Source organism: Tamandua tetradactyla, chromosome 2 (assembly GCF_023851605.1).
Source record: "Tamandua tetradactyla isolate mTamTet1 chromosome 2, mTamTet1.pri, whole genome shotgun sequence".
NCBI lineage: Eukaryota > Metazoa > Chordata > Mammalia > Pilosa > Myrmecophagidae > Tamandua > Tamandua tetradactyla.
The window spans coordinates 4,248,774-4,271,270 of record NC_135328.1 but is presented as its reverse complement, the minus strand read 5'-3'; the positions used below and the strand labels follow the sequence as shown (position 1 = coordinate 4,271,270).

The 22,497-nt window shown below is 36.3% G+C and overlaps 1 protein-coding gene and 1 long non-coding RNA gene across 2 annotated transcripts in view; one reads left to right on the top strand and one right to left on the bottom strand.

The window, feature by feature from the left end:
* LOC143665607 (uncharacterized) overlaps positions 1–22,497 on the bottom strand; it is a 53,178-nt gene that overhangs the window by 10,657 nt on the left and 20,024 nt on the right. The window lies entirely within an intron of this gene.
* The window catches only part of ZNF782 (zinc finger protein 782), a 46,159-nt gene that overhangs the window by 4,234 nt on the left and 19,428 nt on the right, over positions 1–22,497 (top strand). The window contains exon 2 of the mRNA XM_077139164.1: positions 21,067–21,162. Within this exon, the coding sequence (XP_076995279.1) occupies positions 21,067–21,162 (96 nt within the window). The remainder of the gene's footprint in view (positions 1–21,066; positions 21,163–22,497) is intronic.

The following is a 22,497-nucleotide window of genomic DNA, read 5'->3' as shown; positions in this document are numbered from 1 at the left end:
TCCTGGCTCTTTGTATATGTGTCTTTACAGAAAACTGAAATGTTTTCAAAGTGGCTTTGCTGTTTTTATGTCAGTTAGCAATGTATGAGAGTCGTCATTGCTATTTGCTTACCAACATTTAGTTTAGTACTTACTATTTTTAACTGTTCTACTTCTATCTTAGTTGAGTTTTAATTTGCATTCCCTGATGATTAACAGTATTGAACTTCTTTTCATGTGCTTTTTCACCATTCATAATCTTTAGTGAAATCAGTCAAATCTTCAGTCCATTTTTAGTTTACTTTTTTTCTATTAATCTTATTTTTGAGTTCAAAGAGTTCAGACCTTTATTAGAGATGTTTTACAAATTCTTCTCTCTCCATCTTTGGTTTGCCTTTTTTTTCCTTAAACGGTGCTTTTTGAAGAAGAAAATATTTTCAGGATTTTTTTGGTGTTCTGCATATACTTTTTCTAAAAAAATTTTGTATTGAAATAATTATAGATTCACAGGAATTATCCAGGTTTTCCCAAGTGGTGATACCTCATATAAATTGACACAACATCATCATCATTAAATGACATTGGTACAATGTGTTAATAGTTTTGTGCCATTTTCTGTCATGCATAGAATTGTGGAAGCACCGCCCTAGTCAAGGTAACAGAATTAGTCTGTCATCACAAGGATCTTTCTCATGCTACCTCTCTATAATCACTCTTGTCTCCTCCACCATTCCTAATATCTGTCAACTCCAAGTCTGTTCCTTCTCTATTATTTTGTCACTTCAAGAATGCTGTGTAAATGAAATAATACAGTAGATGTGTTGAGATCAGCTTTTTACTCAGCATAATGTTCTTGAGATTCATCCAAGTGGTAGTTTGTATCAGCAGTTCATTCCTTTTATTAATGTACAGTATCCCATTGTATAAAGTTTTGACAGTTTGCTTAGCTATTCACATATTGAAGGACACTTTGTTCATTTCAGTTTTGGGCTATTAAAGTTAATACTTCTGTGAGCGTTTATGTACACGTTTTCATTTCTGTGGGATAAATACCCAGAAGTGTAATTGCTAAGTTATAACTGTATATTTAGTTTTTAAAGAAATTGCCAACTGTTATTCAGAGTGACTGTATAATTTTTTTTTCAGTTTAAAGAATATTTATTGCATATTTCAGCTGAGTGAAAGGCACTATGCTAGGCACTGTGGGAAATACAAATAAAAGTAAGACCTTTTTTCTTGATTTTTTTTAAATCATAGTAGTAGATACAGGCACAGTTATACAAAGTACTTTGCAACATAGTTTTTTTAAAGTATCATATTTGATGAACAATTAAAATGTAGTGGGAACAGATGAAAGATTCATTCAGATTGAAAATTTTGCCTTGAAGATCATTACACCTAATTTTCGGATATATAACCATTATAAAGCCATAGAAAAATGGAACCCCACATGTTTGAAGAGAAGATTTCATCAGTCTTAGCAGGAATAGAACCAAATGAGAGCCTAGTCATCAATCAGAGCAAGCACAGAGTTGGACTACCCAAAAGTGCAATAGTGATTTACTTTGTCATAGACTGTAGCGTAAACTGCTTAAAAGAAAAACTTTTTAATTAAGGTATACATGCATAAAATGCACAGATGTTAAATTAAATGTATAATGTGATGTGTTTTGCATATGTTTGAGTGGTGGCAACTCTTAAATGAAAAGCGGTGATAGTTTCTGATACATGGGAAGTGCTCTGTACGTACTAGCTATTGTTTCACCTGCGAATTTGACAGATAAAAAGTACCATCTTGGTCTCATTTGCATTTCTTTATTAAATAGGGTTGAACTTATATTTTTCATGTTGAGTATTTCTTCATGTCAAATTATTGAACTATGAGTCCGTTTTTTTACTAATTTTTAAGCACTCTTTACGTATTGATACTTACCTGGTTATGTAATGTCACTTGACCGACCCATGTCTTCACTGGTTTTTAATTTTTATGAGGTTAAAATTTTATCCTCTTTTCTTTTGTGATTTCAGCTCTTATTTTTACACATTCTAAAAAACCTTTCCTGGGGAGGTGCAACAGTGGCTCAGTGGCAGAATTCTCACCTGCCATGCTGGAGACCCAGGTTCGATTCCCAGAGTCTACCCATGCCAAAAAAAAAAAAAAACCTTTCCTGATTCCATTATTAAATATTCACCCATATTTTATTATGGAACTCTTATAACTTTATGTTTTACATTTAAATCTTAGTCCATATATAATTTATTTTGGCACATGCTAGTTAGCCAGTCCCGATATCTTTTTTTTTTTTTTTGGAAGAAAAAACCCTAAAATTTATAGTGAAACTGTAAACCCATATCAAACTCTGCAGTCTGTTCTATAACTGTCTCAGTATGTTTAAAAATTTATTGCTCTTTTGTATATACTTTTTAAAAAAATTTCTGTTAAGAAAACCGATCAACATACAATAATAAAACCAATCAACATACAATATGAACATTCTTTTTTTCATTATGTAGTTGTGTATTCATCATGATCATTTCTTAGAACATTTGCATCAATTCAGAAAAAGAAAAAGAAAACAAAAAAAATTGATACATACCATACCCCTTACCCCTCCCATTTATTAATCACTAGCATTTCAATCTACTGAATTTATTTTGACATTTGTTCCCCCTATAATTTATTTCTTTTTAATCCATATGTTTTACTCATCTGTCCATAAGGTAGATAAAAGAAGCATCAGACACAAGGTTTTCACAATCACACAGTCACATTGCGAAAGCTATATCATTATACAATCATCTTCAAGAAACATGGCTACTGGAACACAGCTCTACATTTTCAGGCAGTTCTCTCCAGCCTCTTTGTTATGCCTTGACTAAAAAGGTGATATCTATTTAATGCATAAGAATAACCTCGACTCTGTTGGGAATCTCTCAGCCATTGACACTTTATTTTGTCTCATTTCTCTCTTCCCCTTTTCGGTTGAGAAGGTTTCCTCAATCCCTTGGTGCTGAGTCCCAGCTCATTCTAGGATTTCTGTCCCGTGTTGCCAGGAAGGGCCGCACCCCTGGGAGTCATGTCTCATGTAGAGGGGGGAGGGGAGTGAGTTTGCTTGTTGTGTTGGCTGAGAGAATCTGAGCAACAAAAGAGGTTCTTTGGGGGGTGACCCTTAGGCCTAATTTTAAGGAGGCTTAGCCTGTCCTTTATGGGCTAAGTTTCATCTGAACAAACCCCAAGATTGTGGACTCAGCTGTATATACTTATTTTTCACAATAAATAATGACAGCTATATCAATAGTAACATTAACCAAATGAAAAAATGTTCTAACCACAGTCTAATTAGTCCAATTAAAAGGGAGAGATAGACAGCAAGCCCGAACTACATGATATCTACAAGATTCAATTATATCAGATCTCTAAAAAATCCACTTTAAATATAAAATACAGAGAAATTAAAAGGAAAGCTAAAGATACCAGGCAAACACTAAAAAAAAGAAATTCTCATTGCCGTATTAATATCAGATAATGTAAAATTATACTGCATAACTTTCACAAACTTTGATATTAAAAAATGACAATACCAAATATTTGTGTGGACATGGAATAAGTGAATCTCTCATGCACTACATGATGCAAAATTATATACCCTAAATATTTAAAGATTGACTTTTACTAGATATTGTGCTGCATATAGGAAGAACTGCACTGATTGGTGCATGGTGTCTGACATAGTAGGCACTGAATAGTGCAATGTCTGAAAGTATGAGGGTATACAGGGCATTTTAAACCATGGTAGACTGCTCTAGGCAGGGGGATATAGCGGTTACTAAATAGAAATTGCTGAAATATCCATGTAAAAACAGCTGATTTATCACTGAAAAATTAGTCTAGAAATAGATACTAGTATGTAAAGATTTTAATACTTATCTTCCACCTCGCTAGCTCATATGAATACACCTAGGCTTCCTGTAAGTTAAGTGAGTCAACTAAATTCAAGTCCATTGGACATTCTTGTGACACAAAGGAAAATTAAGAAAAACAAAATTTTTATATATGCTAAAGATGTCATATATAGCATATATAAAATATATGCTGCTCCAAGATGCTGGAGACTAAAAGAAATACCAGTATAGTTATTCACTAGTCATACTCGTTTGTTAAAGCCTGTCTTCTCTGTTATAATTCCACCTTCTCCTTTGATCTTTCTCCCAATCTATAGAGATATTTGGGCTCTGCCCATTCTAAATTTTTAATGTTTTGAAAGGGCTGTCTACATCCCTGTGGGATAGGGAGATGAAGCTAGTTGATGTTCTAGAGAGGCTGGCCTCTTTGGGTTTCAGGATTTGTCTGACCTAGGAACCTAACTGGAGGTTGTAGGTTTCTGAAAAGTAATCATCATGCATGGAACCTTTGTAGAATCTCAGATAGAGCCCTAGATGTTCTTTAGGGTTGGCAGGAATGGTTTTGGTTGGGATTTGGCAAACCATAGTAAATAGCAATATCCTGCTAAAAGGTTGTGAAAGAATAGCTTTCAGAATAGCCTCTTGGCTCTGTTTGGACTCTCGCAGCTTCTGATACTTTATTTTGTTACAATTCTACTCTGAGTCTTAGGTGTCACACAGGTATGCAACATTCCAGGGAAATTCCAGATTATACATATATAGCACAGCTCTCAAAATCTAGAAATAGCATTTATACTTCCAGACTAAATGTGAGTGCTATAAGAATTTACAATGTAGGCCCCAGTTTTCTTATGAGTATTTTCTAAATATAACCATACAATATTTACTGTTTTGTTTTTCTGTCTTATTTTGCATCACATAATGTCCACCAGGTTCATTCACAGTGTTGCATGCCTCGCAACTTTGTTTCTTTCTGTAGCAGCACAGTATTTGATCATATGTATACACCATAGTTTGCCATTCTACTTCTGGATCAGTAGAAATAGACCTACCTCAGCCACCTCTATCCATTGAGCATCATGTGTAATATCCAAAGTCAAGAGTCCATGTCTCACATTATCCTCACTTAGTTGTATAATCATCAGCACTCTCAGTTTTAGACAATTTTCATTGGTCCCAAAAGAAAAATATCTGATAAACACATCCTCACCAAATAGAAAATCCAAACCTCCCCTTAAGTCTTGTCCTCCCCCCCCACCCCAATTATTTACTCCATGTATTGCTGTGGTGCTATTGCTGTCTTCCTGTTAAGCATAGCCTGTAGCATGCACTTGTAGTTTTTCCTCCATACTGCAATATTTACTCTTTGTACATAAGTCATACCTTTGAAGTAGTTCATGCGAGAACTTACATTTGTAGTGTTGATCAGTGAAATGCATGGCTCTATACAACTCCTTTCAATCATGTTCATCTTCAGTATAGCAGTATTACTTATAGACCCACTATTGAACTGCCTTCACTTCTATCCATTTTCTTACATTTAAATTCAACCTCATTAGCTAATCATTCGCCCATCTCTAGCTTCCCTGTATTTCTAAGTCCCTGTATTCTGTACTATAAGCCTCTAAGTTTACCTTTACCAAGGTCATAAAAGCGAAATCATACAGTACTGTCCTTTTGTGTCAATTTTATTTCACTCAGCATTATGTTTTCAGGGTTCATCCATGTTGTCATATGCTTCAGGACATAATTTCATCTTACTGCTGCATATTCTGTCCTGTGTATATACTACATTTTGTTTATCCATTCGTATGTTGATAGGCACTTGGATTGTTTCCATCTTTTGGTAATTGTGAATAATGCTGCTATGTGCATTGGTTTGCAAATGTCTGTTTGGGTCACTGCTTTTAGCTCTTCTGTAGATATACTGAGTAGTGGTATTCCTGCGTCATAGGACAATTCTGTATTTAGTTTTCTAAGGAACTACCGTACTGTCTTACATAGCAGCTGTACCATTATACATTTCCTACCAGCAGTGCATAAGTATCCCACTTTCTCTACATCCTCTCCAACATTTGTAGTTTCCTGTTTGTTTAACCGCAGCTATTCTTATTAGGTATGAAGTGGTATCTCATTGTAGTCTTGATCTGCATTTCCCTTATAGCTAATGAAAATGAGTAACACATCATGTCCTTTTTAGCCACTTTATTTGCTCTTCAGGAAAATGTCTGTTCATATCTTTAGCCCATTTTATAATTGGATGATTTGTTCGTTTGTTGTTGAGTTGTATGATTTCTTCATGTATACAAATATCAAACCTTTATCTGTGTGACTACCAAATATTTTCTCCCGTCAAGTTGGCTGCCTCTTCATCTTTTTGACAGTCTTTTAAGGCACAAAAGCTTTTGATTTTGAGGCTTTTGCATTTATCTATTTTTTTCTTTTGTTGCTTGTACTTTGGGTGTAAAGTGTACAAAGCTACCTCCTATGACTAGCTGCCTCCTGTGACTAGGTCTTGAAGATGTCTCCCTATATTTTCTTCTAGGAGTTTTTTGGTACTAGCTCTTATATTTAGATCTTTGATCCAATATTTGAGTTAGTTTTTATATTGGGTGTAAGGTGAGGGTCCTCTTTAATTCTTAGGGCTGTTGATAGCCAGTTCACCCAAACCATTCTTAAGAATATTGCTCAGCAGGAGGGAGAAATGGTGGCTGATGGTTGCTAAAGGTATTTCAACATTGGTCCAAATTCCAGATTATTAGCAACCCCCCAGGAAGTAAGGCAATTGGTTAATATCACCAAAAATATTATGAACCTCTCCTACATTGACAGACAGAAAAAGGCTGAGAGAATTTGCCAACAAGAAACTGGCTCTACAAGAAATACTAAAGGAAGTTCTGTCCTGTAAAAAAATGTATATATACATATATAGGAGACAGAGATCTGGAGGAGGGCACAGAATTAAAGAGTACCACTAACGGTAACTTACAGGATGAAAAAGAGAAAGAGGGAAAAGAATATATAGCTCTCACAAATAAAATCCAAAGGATAAGATTAGATGGTAGATTCAAGAAATGCCTTTACAGTAACAACTTTGAAAGTTAATGGACTAAACTTACCAATTAAAAGATACGGATTGGCAGAAGGGATTAAAAAATATAATCCATCTATATGCTGCTTGGGTCATTAGACCCAAGGACACAAATAGATTGAAAGTGAAAGTATGGAAAAGTATTTCTATGCAAGCTCTAACCAAAATAAAGCGGAAGTAGCTATACTGGTATCAGACAGAATAGACTTTAAATGCAAAGGAATCATAAGAGACAAAGAAGTACACTACATATTAATAAAAGGGACAGTTCACCGAGAGAAAATAACAGTCATAAATGTTTATGCTCCCATTCAAGGAGCACCAGAGTACATGAGGCAAACCTTTGCAAAACTGAAGGGAGCAGTAGACGGTTCAACAGTAATAGTGGGTGATTTCAATACACCACACTCCTCTGTAGATAAAACAACCAGACAGAGGATTAATAAGGAAACAGAGAACTTAAAAAATTTGATAAATGAATTAGACCTAACACACATATGTAGATTGTTACACCTCAAAACACTAGGATATACATTCTTCTCTAGTGCTCATGAATCATTCTCCAGGAGAGAACATATTCTGGGGCACAAAACAGGGCTTTATAAATTCAAAACATTGAAATTATTCAAAGCACTTTCTCTGATCTCAATAGAATGAAGCTGGGAATCAACAAACACCAAAAAAACCGGAACTTTCACAAATATATAGATATTTAAATAACGCAATCTTAAACAACCAGTGAGTCAAAGAAGAAATTGCTAGTGAAATCGGTATCTATCTGGAGATAAATGAAAATGAGAATATGATATATTAGAATTTATGGGATGCAGCAAAGGCTGTGGTGAAAGGGAAATTTATTGCTCTAAATGCCTATATTAAAAAAAGGAATAGCCAAATTCAAGGATTTAATTGCTTACCTGGAAGAATTAGAGAAATAACTGCAAACTAACCCCAGAGCAAGTAGAAGGGAAATAACAAAGATGAAAGTGGAATTGAATGAACTGGAGAACAAAAGAACAGTAGGAAAAATCAATAAAACCAAAAATTGATTCTTTGAGAAAGTAAATAAAATTGATGGACCCCTAGCTAGGCTGACAAAGTGAAAAAGAGGAAATGAATAAAATCAGAAATGAGAGGTTAAAAAAATCATAAGAGGATATTATGAACAACTACTCACCAACAAAGTAGACAACTTAGATTGAATGGACAAATTTCTAGAAACACGTGAACAGACTGCAGTACCTTGAGGATAAATAGAAGATCTCAACAAACCAGCCACAAGTTAAAGAGATTCGATCAGTTATCAGAAATCTTCCTACAAAGAAAAGCCCAGGGTCAGATGGCTTTATAGGGGAATTTTATCAAACATTTCAAAACTAACAGCAATCCTCCTCAACTCTCCCAAGAAATTGGGGGAAGAGGAACACTACCTAACTCATTTTATGAAGCTAATATCACTCTAAGTGTTGTAAGAAAGGAAAACTATAGGCCACTCTCCCTAATGAGTGTATATACAAAAATTCTCTAGAAAATACTAGCAAATCAAATCCAGCGATACTTCAAAAGAATTATACATCATAAGCAAGTGGGGTTTGTACCGGGACTGCTAGAAAAGCAATCAATGGTTTGAATTTCTAGTCTGGTTATATTTCTAGTTTCAATTTCAGTGTCCTCTCTATCCAGGGTTCATTTGCCCTTATAGGTCATACTGGGAAAATTTGTGGGTCCTTCCAGTCTGTCCTGTGTTCTGCTACTTCGCTCTCTCCAGAGTGTCGCAGTTGACTTCAGAGGGGTTAGGGGCTGCAGCTATTAATGCCAGGATGGCCAGATCAGAGGACAAGGCTCCAAGACCCCATACTTTTCCTAGGGCTAGCAGTTTAGCATGTTGATATGCTGATAATTAGCCCAGGCATGTTGGACTTGTTTTTCAGTTCTTCAGTAGGAAGGAAACCTTGTTGGGGATCTTAGTTAGAGTCAACACAATGTGTGTGGCTTCCTTGTATTTGTCCATGGGATCCTTGGCCGACTGTGCCCCAAGGATTGAACCCTCTGTAATATGTCAGGGGATGATGAGTGACAGTAGCAACATAAAGATTGCAGACCCTCGTGTCCCTTGGTCAGTGAGGTGCAATGTAATCTCCCTCCCATTATGCTCTGGAGCGGGAAATAGTTCCTAAACCCAAGATGTTATACTACATTTAAGCAAGGTTTGGCAGATGTAGCTCAGAGAGTTCTGGCTCCCATCTCAATACAGTGCTATCCTCAGACCTCTGGGTGATTTGGCAGACACAGGCAACAGCAGGCCCATGGGTCCTTACCCCCTGGGTGACCTAAGGCACATAGACTTGGTAACACCCTCTCCTGTATCTTATATGGTCTTCACCGGAAAAATAGCCAGTTACCTTATACCAAATTTTTACTAGTCTCACCTAATCCAGTACCCCTTTACAGAAAGTGATAGAGATCTTTCCCCCTCCCCCCCTGTCCTACTAAGGCAGGTAGCTGAATTAAGCAGTCTCCAGCAAGCCTGCCTGTGCTTTTATGCAGGTTCTGGGACCTTGACTAGATCCACAATTTGGTGTGGGTAACCTGGGCAACACCCGCAGACAAAAGGCAGCCATGCAAAGTGGCACCAAGGAAACCATCAAATAGTGGAGCCTCGCCAAATGATGCTAAACACTTGAGACAGCGCGGTGGTAAGCCAAGAGCAGTCTAAATGCATTCCGACCTGGCTGCTATTAGTTAGTGTCAAATCATCCTGCTCACTGCACCAATTGTTTTTTATATTATTTTGAAGTTCTTTAGATAATGAGATGCAAACACAGATAGCCAGTCGGCCAGGAATGCATGCAGCCACAACTTTAGACGATCAGATGGCCTTGCAGGGAAGAGGGAAGAATGAGGTTCGTAGGGGACCAGGGCTTACCTAACGTAGGTTCCCACAGAAGTCAGTGGAAGATGTAGGAGGAATGCATATGCATCTCTAACCCTTGCCTTTGTGACCCAGGAGGAAGGAGTGGGGCCTTCCTGTGGATGCTGGGGATTGGCAGCTTTAAACTTTGTGGTACAGAGGGCAAAAGTGGTAAAGGATGTTTTGGGCCATTGAGAGCAGCTCTTATCCAAACAAGGCATGTGGAGGTACATGCCTTGGCAGTTACTCCCAGAGCAGCGCTAATTAGGGTGTTTGCTCAAAAGGGGAACTTATGAGTAGTCCAGGCAAAATGATGAGGCACCAAATGTAATTTATTTTATACCATTACAAGTATTTGCTGTATTTCCCAACTATTCCTTCCTCTTCTAGTAAACCTTCAGGTAATATTTCATTTCACAAATATTAAAAGAAACTTAGTATACTTTTCTTCCATTCTCTGTCTCTCATCTTTTACCCTGTTTTACCATATATTTTACTTAGGTGTATGTTCTAAACCCCAAATACATTGGGTTTTTTTTTTTTAATTGTCTTTTTTAAAGAGTCCTAAAATTATCCTCACATTTCTAGTTTATGTGTTCTCTCTTCATACAGATCTAAATTTCCATCTGGTATCATTTTTCTTTTCTCTGAAGAATATCTGTAAACTTTTTGTAATACACGTAATGTGATATGAAATACTTTCAGCTTTTGTTTGTTGAAAATATATTTGTTAGGTAGAGAATTCGACATTGAAATTTTTCTTTCAATTTTTGAAAGTGTCATTCAGTGTCTTCTGGCTTCCATAACTTCTGATAAGAAGTTGGCTTTCATTTAACCTTTGTTACTCTGTACTGTTATGTCTTTTCTGTCTGATTAAGATTTTCTCATCAGTAGTTTTTAGCAATTTGGTTATATTAGTGTGAATTTCTTCATGTTTCTTCAGCTTGGCGTTCATTTAGCTTCTTAGATCTGTAGTTACATACATTTCATCAAAATTGGAATGGTTTGGCCATTGTTTCTTACAATGTTTCTTGCTCCCTCTTTTTCTTCTGGAAATCCAGTCATACATATGTAGAACTGCTTGATATATCTACAGGTCATAGATGCTCTGTTTATAAAGTTGTCAGTCTGCCAATGTCATTTAATTAGTACTTTTCTTTGGCATTCTGCCAGTGTCATTTATCTTTCCTTATGTGGTGTTTGCTGTTACTAATCCTGTCCAGTGTTTTCTTGTTTGTTGGTTGGTTGATTGGTTTGGTAAAACTTATGGAATGCAATATACCAGAAATGGATTGGCTTTTACAAAGGGAATTTATTAAGTTATAAATTACAACTCTAAGGCCATAAAAATGGCCAAATTAAGGCATCTGCAAGAGGATACCTTCACTGAAGAAAGGCAGATGATGTCTGGTTCCTCTTTCACATGAGAAGGCACGTGACAACATCTGCTGGCCCTTCTCTGCTGGGTTGGTTTCAAAATGGTTCAGCTCCTGTGGGTCCTTTTGGTTTCTGCTGGGGCATTTTCTTTCTCTAAGCATATTTAGGTCCTCTCTTAAGTTCTCCAGGGCAAACTCAGGATTTCATTTCTTAGCTTAGCCTCTTCCAAGGCATTTTCAATCTTCAGGTGTCAATGCTTTTTCCAAAATGTCTCTCTCTCAAAGGACTGCAGTTAGCAAATTAAGACCATTTGGAGAGAGGAGGTACCAAGATGGCAGTTTAGCGAGGTGTGGGACTTAGTTCGTCCTCCAGAACAGCTACTAAATAACCAGGAACAGTACAGAATAGCTCCTGGGGCCACGTCAGTGACCAGACATGCAGCGTACCCCAGTCTGGACCAGCTGGACTGGCTGCGAGCCCACCCAGAACCGGAGAGTCTGCCAGAGTTAAAGGTACTGCATCATCTTATGCTGGTGGGACCTGCAGGCAGACAAGGTCCCCATACTGGGCAGGATAACAAAAACAGACTCCAGAGACTTCACAGGAAAGTCTTTCAACCTGCACCTTCAGGGAAAACAGATGCACGTGAATCTTTGCTCCAGACAGAAGGCCAGTTTGGTCTGGGGAAATCCAACTGGGGTCTGTAATACCTAAGTAGACCCTCCTAAGGGTAGGGGGGAAAAGGCACCATACAAGCAGGACAAGAAACAACAAAACAAGAACTGAAAAATTCTCCTCTGTTAAACAAAACCTAAGCTAATGGTCCAGAAAAAGCTGAACTAAATGTCAGACAACAGGCAGGCAACAGATTCATCCAGCAAGAAAACCATAAGTAAGAGAAGTGAAAACAATCTCCAGAAAAAACTAATTAAGGTAATTAAATACCTAGATGCCAGCAAAAAATAACAAATCACACTAGGAAAATTGAAGATATGGCCCAGTCAAAGGAACAAACCAACAATTCAAATGAGATACAGGAGTTGAAACAATTAATTCAGAATGTATGAAAAGACATGGAAAACCTCATCAAAAATCAAATCAGTGAGTTGAGGGAGGATTTAAAGAAGGCAAGGAATGAGCAAAAAGAAGAAATCGAAAGTCTGAAAAAACAAATCACAGAACTTATGGGAATGAAAGGCACAGTAGAAGAGATGAAAAAAAACAATGGAAACCTACAATGTTAGATTTCGAGAGGCAGAAGATAGGATTATTGAACTGCAAGATGAAACATCTGAAATCCGACAAGCAAGAGAAAATACAGGGGAAAAAATGGAAAAATATGAGCAGGGACTCAGGGAATTGAATGACAATATAAAGCACACAAATATACGTGTTTTGGGTGTCCCAGAAGGAGAAGGGAAAAGGAGGAAAAAAACTAAGGGAGGAAATTATCACTGAAAATTTCCTAACTCTTGTGAAAGACTTAAAATTACAGATCCAAGAAGTGCAGCGTAACCCAAAGAGAATAGGTCCAAATAGACATACTTCAAGACACTTACTAATCAGAATGGCAGAGGTCAGAGAGAAAGAGTCTTGAAAGCAGCAAGAGAAAAGCAATCCATCAATGCAAGGGAAGCCCAATAAGACTATGCGTAGATTTCTCAGCAGAAACCATGGTGGCAAGAAGATAGTGGGATTATGTATTTAAATTACTAAAAGAGGAGAACTGCCAACCAAGAATTCTATATCCAGCAATATTGTCCTTCAAAAATGAGGGAGGAATTAAAACATTTTCAGACCAAAAAAATCATTCAGGAAATTTGTGACCAAGAGACCAGCTCTGCAGGAAAAACTAAAGGGACCACTAGAGGCAGATACGAAAAGACAGGAGAGAGAGGTATGGAAAAGAGTGTAGAAAGGAAGACTGTCAGTAAAGGTAAAAAGAAAAAAAATTAGATGTGATATATAAAATCCAAATGGCACATTGGTAGAAGGTACTACCCATACACTAATAACACTAAATGTTAATGGTTTAAACTCCCCAATTAAAAGGCATAGACTGGAAGAATGGATTAAAAAACAGGACCCACCTATATGCTGTCTACGGGAAACACATCTTAGACCCAAGGATAAACATACGTTGAAAATGAAAGGTTTCAAAAAGATATTTAATGCAAATAACAATCAGAGAAGAGCAGGAGTAGCTATACTAATATCCAACAAATTAGGCTTCAGATGTAAAACAGTTAAAAGAGACAAAGAAGGACATTATGTATTAATAAAAGGAACAATTCAACAGGAAGACATAACAATCATAAATATTTATGCACCGAGCCAAAATGCTCCAAAATACATGCGGCAAACACTGAAAAGAGAAATAGACACATCTACCATAACAGTTGGAGACTTAAATTACACACTCTTATCAATGGACAGAATATCTAGACAGAGGATAATAAAGAAACAATTTGAATAACACAATAAATGGGCTAGACTTAACAGACATTTAAAGAACATTACACCCCACAACAGCAGGATACACCTTTTTCTCAAGTGCTCATGGATCATTCTCAAGGATAGACCACATGCTGAGTCACAAAGCAAGTCTCAATAAATTTAAAAAGGTTGAAATCATGCAGAACACATTCTCAGGTCATAAAGGAATGAAGTTGGAAATCAGTAATAGGCAGAGTGCCAGAAAATTCACAAATATGTGGAGGCTGAACAACACACTCTTAAACAACCAGTGGGTCAAGGAAGAAATTACAAGAGAAATCAGTGAATATCTCGAGGTAAATGAAAATGAAAACACAACATATCAAAACTTACAGGATGCAGCTAAGAGGGAAATTTATTGCCCTAAATGCCTATATCAAAAAAGAAGAAAGGGCAAAGATCGAGGAATTAACTGTCCACTTGGAAGAAGTAGAGAAAGAACAGCAAACTAACCCCAAAGCAAGCAAAAGGAAAGAAATAATGAAGATTAGAGCAGAAATAAATGAAATTGAGAATATGAAAACAATTGAGAAAATCAACAAAACCATGAGCTGGTTCTATGAGAAAATCAATAAGATTGATGGACCCTTAGCAAGACTGAGAAAAAGAAGAAGAGAGAGGATGCAAATAAATAAGATCAGAAATGGAAGAGGAGACATAACCACTGACCCCACAGAAATAAAGGAAGTAATGACAGGATACTATGAACAACTTTATGCTAATAAATATGACAATGTAGATGAAATGGACAACTTTCAAAAAGGCATAAGCAACCAACTTTGACTCAAGAAGAAATAGATGACCTCAACAAACCAATCACAAGTAAAGAAATTGAATCAGTCATTCAAAAGCTTCCCAAAAAGAAAAGTCCAGGACCAGACGGCTTCACATGTGAATTCTACCAAACATTCCAGAAAGAATTAATACCAATCCTGCTCAAACTCTTCAAAAAAATTGAAGAGAAGGGAAAGCTACCTAACGTTCTACGAAGCCAACATCACCCTCATACCAAAGCCAGACAAAGGTATTTCAAAAAAAGAAAAGTACAAACCAGTTTCTCTAATGAATATAGATGCAAAAATCCTCAACAAATTCTAGCAAATCGAATCCAGCAACACATTGAAAGAATTATACATCATGACCAAGTAGGATTCTTCCCAGGTATGCAAGGATGGTTCAACATAAGAAAATCAGTTCATGAAATAAACCATATCAACAAATCAAAGCAGAAAAACCACATGATCATCTCAGTTGATGGAGAAAAGGCATTTGACAAAATTCAACATCCTTTCCTGTTGAAAACACTTCAAAGGATAGGAATAGAAGAGAACTTCCTCAAAATGATAAAGGGAGTATATGAAAAACCCTCAGCTAGCATTATCCTTAATGGTTAAAAAATGAAAACTTTCCCCCTAAGATCAGGAACAAGACAAGGATGTCCACTATCACCACTGTTATTCATCATTGTGTTTGAAGTTCTGTCCAGAGCAGTTAGACAAGAAAAAGAAATACAAGGCATCAAAATTGGAAAGGAAGTAATAAAACACCCATTGTTTGCAGATGATATGATACTGTATGTCAAAAATCCTGAGATATCCACAGCAAAACTATTAGAGCTAATAAATGAGTATAGCAAAGTGGCAGTTTACAAGATCAACACTCAAAAATCTGTAATGTTTCTATGTACTAGTAATGAACAGTCTGAGGGGGAAATCAAGAAAAATTCCATTTACAGATGCAACCAAAAAGTAAAATATTTAGGAATAAATTTAGCCAAATAGATGAAGGATCTATACAAAGAAAACTACAAGAAATTGGTAAAAGAAATCACAGAAGACCTCAACAGATGGAAAGGAATACCTTGTTCATGGATTGGAAGACTAAGTATAGTTAAAATGTCAATTCTACCTAAATTGATTTACAGATTCAGTGCAGTACCAATTAAAATTCCAAAAACTTACTTTTCAGAAATAGGAAAACCAACAACCAAATTTATCTGGAAGGGCAGGGTGCCTCGAATAGCTAAAAGCATCCCGAGAAAAAAAAATGAAGTCAGAGGTCTCACATTACCTTACTTGAATGCGTATTATGAAGCTACAGTGGTCAGAACATTATGGCGCTGGCATAAAGATAGATATACTGACCAATGGAGTAGAATAGAGTGTTCAGATATAGACCTTCTCATCTGTGCACAATTGATCTTTGATAAGGCAGTTAAGCCAATTCACCTGGGACAGAACAGTCTCTTCAATAAATGGTGCCTAGAGAACTGGATATCCATATGCAAAAGAATGAAAGAGAACCCATCGCTAACACCCTATTCAAAAATTAACTCAAAATGGATCAAAGACCTAAACATTAGATCTAAGACCATTAAACTGTTAGAAGAAAATGTCAGGAAATGTCTTAAATTGTATACTAGGAGGCAGTTTCCTAGACCTTACACCCAAAGCAAGCGCATTGAAGAAAGAAGTAAATAAATGGGAACTCCTCAAAATTAAACCCTTTAGCACATCAGAGAACTTCATCAAGAAAGTAAAAATCAGCCTACACAATGGGAAACAATATTTTGAAATGATATATCAGATAAAGGTCTAGTATCCAGAATTTATAAAGAGATTGTTCAACTCAACAACGAAAAGATAGCCAACCCAATTACAAAATGGGAAAAAGACTTGAACAGATGCTTCTCAGAAAAGGCCAAAAGGCACATGAAGAGATGCTTAATTTCCCTGCCTATCAGAGAAATGCAAATTAAAACCACAATGAGATAACTCACGCCCACCAGAATGGCCATTATCAACAAAACAGAAAATGACAAGTACTGGAGAGGATGTGGAGAAAGAGGCACACTTATCCACTGTTGGTGGGAATGTCAAATGGTACAGCCGCTGTGGAAAGCAGTTTGGCGGTTCCTCAAAAAGCTAAATATAGAATTGCCATATGACCTGACAATACCATTACTAGGTATCTACTCCGAGGACTCCGCAGGCAAGGACACAAATGGGCATTTGCACAGAAATGTTTATAGCAGCCTTTGTAATTGCAAAGAGATGGAAACAGTCAAAATGTCCATCAAGAGATGTCGCTAAACAAGCTGTGGTATATACATACGATGGAATATTACACAGCTGTAAGACAGAATAAAGTTATCAAGTATGTAAAAACATGATGGACCTTAAGGACATTATGCTGAGTGATATTAGCCAAAAACAAAAGGACAAATACTGTATGGTTTCACTGATATGAACTGACATTAGTGAATAAACTTGGAGAATTTCATTGGTAACAGAGACCATCAGGAGATAGAAATAGGCTAAGATATGGGGTAATTGGAGCTGAAGGGATACAGATTGTGCAACAGAACTGAATGTAAAAACTCAGAAATGGACAGCACAATACTACCTAACTGTAATACAATTATGTTGAAACACTGAATGAAGCTGAATATGAGAATGATAGAGGGCAGAGAGCTGGGGGCACAAATGAGATCAGAAAGAAAGATAGACGATAAAGAGTGAAATGGTATAATCTAGGAATGCCTAGAGTGTATAATGATAGTGACTAAATGTACAAATTTAAAAAATGTTTTTGCATGAGGAAGAACAAAGGAATGTCATTACTGCCAGGTGCTGAAAATAGATGGTAATTAATATTTTAAATTTTTAATTTATATGTGAGACTAAAGCAAAAAAGGTTTATTTGGTACAAAATTTGTATTTTGGCTAGTGTATTTCCTAATGTAACTTATGTAGACAGCTTAAGTGAACACCATAAGTACATGGAACCTAGAGTAGGACATGAGATTTTGTTGGTTTGTACAGAGTGATGCCCCAATAAATCCCAGAGTGATTTGAACAGTGAATAAAAAAGTATTTGCAAAGTCCCCTTTGGGGAGTGGTGAGAACGGAGGAAAATCCAACTTCCCCAAGTTGAATTCTTGATATTCTCACAAGCAGTGCAGACAACCAAAGCTATAGGCTGAGCCCCCAATCTTGGGGTTTGTTCATATGAAAAAGGATAGGTCAAGCCTAAGAGGTCACCCCCATGAGAACCTCTGTTGTTGCTCAGATGTGGCCTCTGTGTCCAGCCAACACAACAAGCAAAATCACCATCCTCCCCCCTGTCTACGTGGGACATGACTCCCAGGGGTGTGGACCTTCCTGGCAGTGTGGGACAGAATTCCTAGAATGAGCTGAGACTCAACATCAAGGGATTGAGAAAACCTTCTCGACCAAAAGGGGGAAGAGTGAAATGAGACAAAATAAAGTGTCAATGGCTGAGAGATTCCAAACAGAGTCGAGAGGTTATCCTGGATGTTATTCTTTTTTTTTTTTTTATTTATTTTTTATTTTTTATTTTTTATTAACGGAAAAAAAAAAAAAAAAGAAATTAACACAACATTTAGAAATCATACCATTCTACATATGCACTCAGTAATTCTTAACATCATCACATAGATGCATGATCATTGTTTCTTAGTACATTTGCATCGGTTTAGAGGAACTAGCAACACAACAGAAAAAGATATAAAATGTTAATATAAAGAAAAGAAATAAAAGTAGTAGTAATAGTAAAAAACAACAACAACAAACAAACCAACAAGCAAACAAAAACAAAAAAAACCCTATAGCTCAGATGCAGCTTCATTCAGTATTTTAACATGATTACTTTACAATTAGGTATTATTGTGCTGTCCATTTTTGAGTTTTTGTATCTAGTCCTGTTGCACAGTCTGTATCCCTTCAGCTTCAATTACCCATTGTCTTACCCTGTTTCTAACTCCTGCTGAACTCTGTTACCAATGACATATTTCAAGTTTATTCTCGAATGTCCGTTCACATCAGTGGGACCATACAGTATTTGTCCTTTAGTTTTTGGCTGAATTCACTCAGCATAATATTCTCTAGGTCCATCCATGTTATTACATGGTTCATAAGTTTATCTTGTCTTAAAGCTGCATAATATTCCATCGTATGTATATACCACAGTTTGTTTAGCCACTCTTCTGTTGATGGAGATTTTGGCTGTTTCCATCTCTTTGCAATTGTAAATAACGCTGCTATAAACATTGGTGTGCAAATGTCCGTTTGTGTCTTTGCCCTTAAGTCCTTTGAGTAGATACCTAGCAATGGTATTGCTGGGTCGTATGGCAATTCTATATTCAGCTTTTTGAGGAACCGCCAAACTGCCTTCCACAGTGGTTGCACCCTTTGACATTCCCACCAACAGTGGATAAGTGTGCCTCTTTCTCCGCATCCTCTCCAGCACTTGTCATTTTCTGTTTTGTTGATAATGGCCATTCTGGTGGGTGTGAGATGATATCTCATTGTGGTTTTGATTTGCATTTCTCTAATGGCCAGGGACATTGAGCATCTCTTCATGTGCCTCTTGGCCATCCGTATTTCTTCTTCTGGTAGGTGTCTGTTTAAGTCTTTTTCCCATTTTGTAACTGGATGTTATTCTTACACATTAAGTAGATAGCACCTTGTTAGTCAACTTGTAATGGAGAGGCTGGAGGGAACTGCCTGAAAATGTAGCGCTGTGTTCCAGTAGCCATATTTCTCGAACATGATTGTATAATGATACAGCTTTCACAGTGTGACTGTGTGATTGTGAAAACCTTGTGTGATGCTCCTTTTATCTGCCTTATCAACAGACGAGTAAAACATACGGAACAAAAATAAATAATAGGGGGAACAAATGTTCAAATAAATTTAGGTTGAAATGCTAGTGATCAATGAAAGGGAGGGGGTAAGGGGTATGGTATGTATGATTTTTTTTCTCTTTTCTTTTTATTTCTTTTTCTGAATAGATGCAAATGTTTCAAGAAATGATCATGATGATGAATATGCAACTATGTGATGATATTATGAATTTCTGATTATATATGTAGAATAGAATGATTGAAAGTTAAGAATGTTTGTGTTTGGTGTTTTTTGGTATTTTTAAAAAAATTTAACAATTTGTAAAAGCAAAATAAAAGTGGTTAAAAAAAAAAGACTCATTTGGAATGGATGGGGTCACATCTCTATGGAAACAGCCTAAACAGAAGGTCCTACTCAACAATAATTCCATCCCCCACAAGATTGGATTAAAAGAACATGGCGTTTCTGGGGTACATAACAGATTCAAACCAGCATAGTAGGTTTGCTTTCTCATTTTGGGTACTTTATTTTTATATGTAGAATTTCAATTTGGAACTTTTTATAACTTTTATCTTCTCATTCTGTTCATGGTTTTCTCTCTCTTCTTCAATATATGGAGTAAAATAGCTGTTTTCATGACCATGACTGCTGATTTTATCCTGTGTGTCATTTCTTACTCTGTTGCTTTTGGTTGATTTTTCTTCTCTTTAAAAATCGTGTATCCTTCTTCTGTTCACACCTGTTAATTTTTTATTCTTTACTTAATGTTGTGAATTTTACTGTTGAATGCTAGGATTTATGGTATTCTTTTAAACATTTGGGGACCATTTCTGCAATGCAGTTAAGATACTTGGAATTAATTTGATCCTTTCAAGGTTTGCTTTTAAATTTTCTTAGATTCAGAGCTCACTTTAGCCTAGTACTAATTAGGCAATTCCCTTGTAGTATTAGGACACCTTTCACCCTTGGGAGGTAAAACAACAGAAATATCCCATCTCTGTGTGTGCTTTAGTGATTTTTCAACTTCCTCCTTTCCAGTAGTTCTTTCCACAACCTTGCCTAAGGAAAACCTTCTGCAGAACTTACAATTCTTCCTTTTCTGATGATTTTCTGCATACATTCTAATTGTGATGGCTTCCCTAAACCTCCATTTCTGTCTCTTCACTTACTGAATGTGCTAGACTCTATTTTGCTTGTCCTTTATGTTCCACATGTTAAAAACTTAGCAGTGTTCTGTGAGAATCATAGACCTTGTGTTTTGTTTCCTTGTTTTCAAGAATCCCTGGTTTGTACTGCTTGCTGTTCAATTTCTAAAAGCTATTCTTTCATATATTTTGCATGGATTTCTAGATATTTCTTACAGAGGATTAAATTGTTCTTTTCCTAAATCATGGCCAGAAATGGACGTCCCATAGAAATCCCTTCTTTGAAACACGATAATTTGTCCTATACTAGAATTTGGTATTATTTGGTTTATAATTCAGGGATTTAAGAAATTTGGCCCTTTTTGAGTAGAAGAAAATATTTTCTGTTGTCATTACCCCCATAAAGAGTCAGATGAGTATGTTCAACAGGCCATCTCTGAAGCTGTAGCTTCCTTCACATCAAGATGGTGAAGCCCTTGCAGCTTACTGTAGTTCTAAATTATTTTCCACCTACAGGGTACTGCTTTACAAAACCAGAGTTGATCTTCACATTGGAAAAAGGAAAAGATCCATGGTTATTAGAGGAAGGATTTCTAAACAAGAGCTATACAGGTGAGTTTTTTAGTGCTGGAGAAAGGAATCCAAGGAAATTAAACCCAAAGTGATCAATTAGAGGTGGGCGGTTCGAAATATTTTTTAGCATTCTCCTTGTAGAACTCTGGTCTTTGGAATTTTAGAAATAAAATTCTAAAATTTTTGTTTTAGAATAATAAATTTTATTTATTTTAATCCAGTAAAATGTGGAAGGAAGATCTAATAAAAAAGATGACATGTAAGCATGTTGATTGCCTATCTTGAAAATATGGGAGCTAAGTATATAATTTAAAGCTGGAAAATTAAGTCTTTGATGTATATTTAAAGTAAAAATATAAAAGCTAATAAATGTTAATATGACAACTAAAGTGGGATTTAAAGGATCGGAAAGAGAGGAAACAATCATATAATAGGAAATTACTAGATACCATTAAATAGATAATTGAGGAATTGCATAATGCTGTAATTATAGCCCAATACAGCCTTCCTAATTATTAGAAGATAAATGCATTTATGAGAGCGAAGTTACTTAGAAATGTTGTTCTAGAAAGCTGATATCAGTGTTTATGATTCACAAGAGGAACTCAGAAGACTCAAAATATAGTCATATTTGTGGCTGAGATTTATTACAGTGAAAGGATACAAAGCAAAATCAGCGAAAGGAAATGGTGTACTAGATGAATGAAGTCCAGAGGAAACTAGTCACGAGCTCCAGGAGTCCTCTCCCAGTGGAGTCGCACAGGGCATACTTAATTACCCCAGTGACACGTTGTGACCATAAGTGTGAAATGTTTCCCCCCAAAGCAGTTCATTAGAGACTCATTGCCTAAGGTTTTCAATGGGGGTTGCTTATGTGGCTACTCTATCTGGCATCTACCAAAATTCCAGACTCTAGAAGGAAAATAGGTTGTTAGTATAAATCACATTGTTTCTTCAGTTTCAGCACAGTGAACACTTTTATCATTTCTGGAAATGTTGGAAACCAGTGAACACTTTTATCATTTCTGGGAATGTTGGAAACCTCCTCAAATCTAAGTTCCCAGATGCCAGCGAAGGGCCAACCTTGCATGTAGGTTTTTGAAAGGATAGTGGTCTCAGACCTTCTATGCTGACTCTTTTCTGCACAAGAGCTATGCATACACACAATGTAACATTAAGTAAGCACACAGATCTGCCCTGTCAACTAAGGCAGATGGATTAGTCATATATTAAGAGAAAATGCTGTCAGATCGCATCAGAGATACACATGAATCATAATTTGGGAAATTTGAAATAACAGTTGTGAATTGTTAAACCAATAAACATGAAAATAATTTAGTTTTATGTATGTAATTTTTATTTACATATTTATAT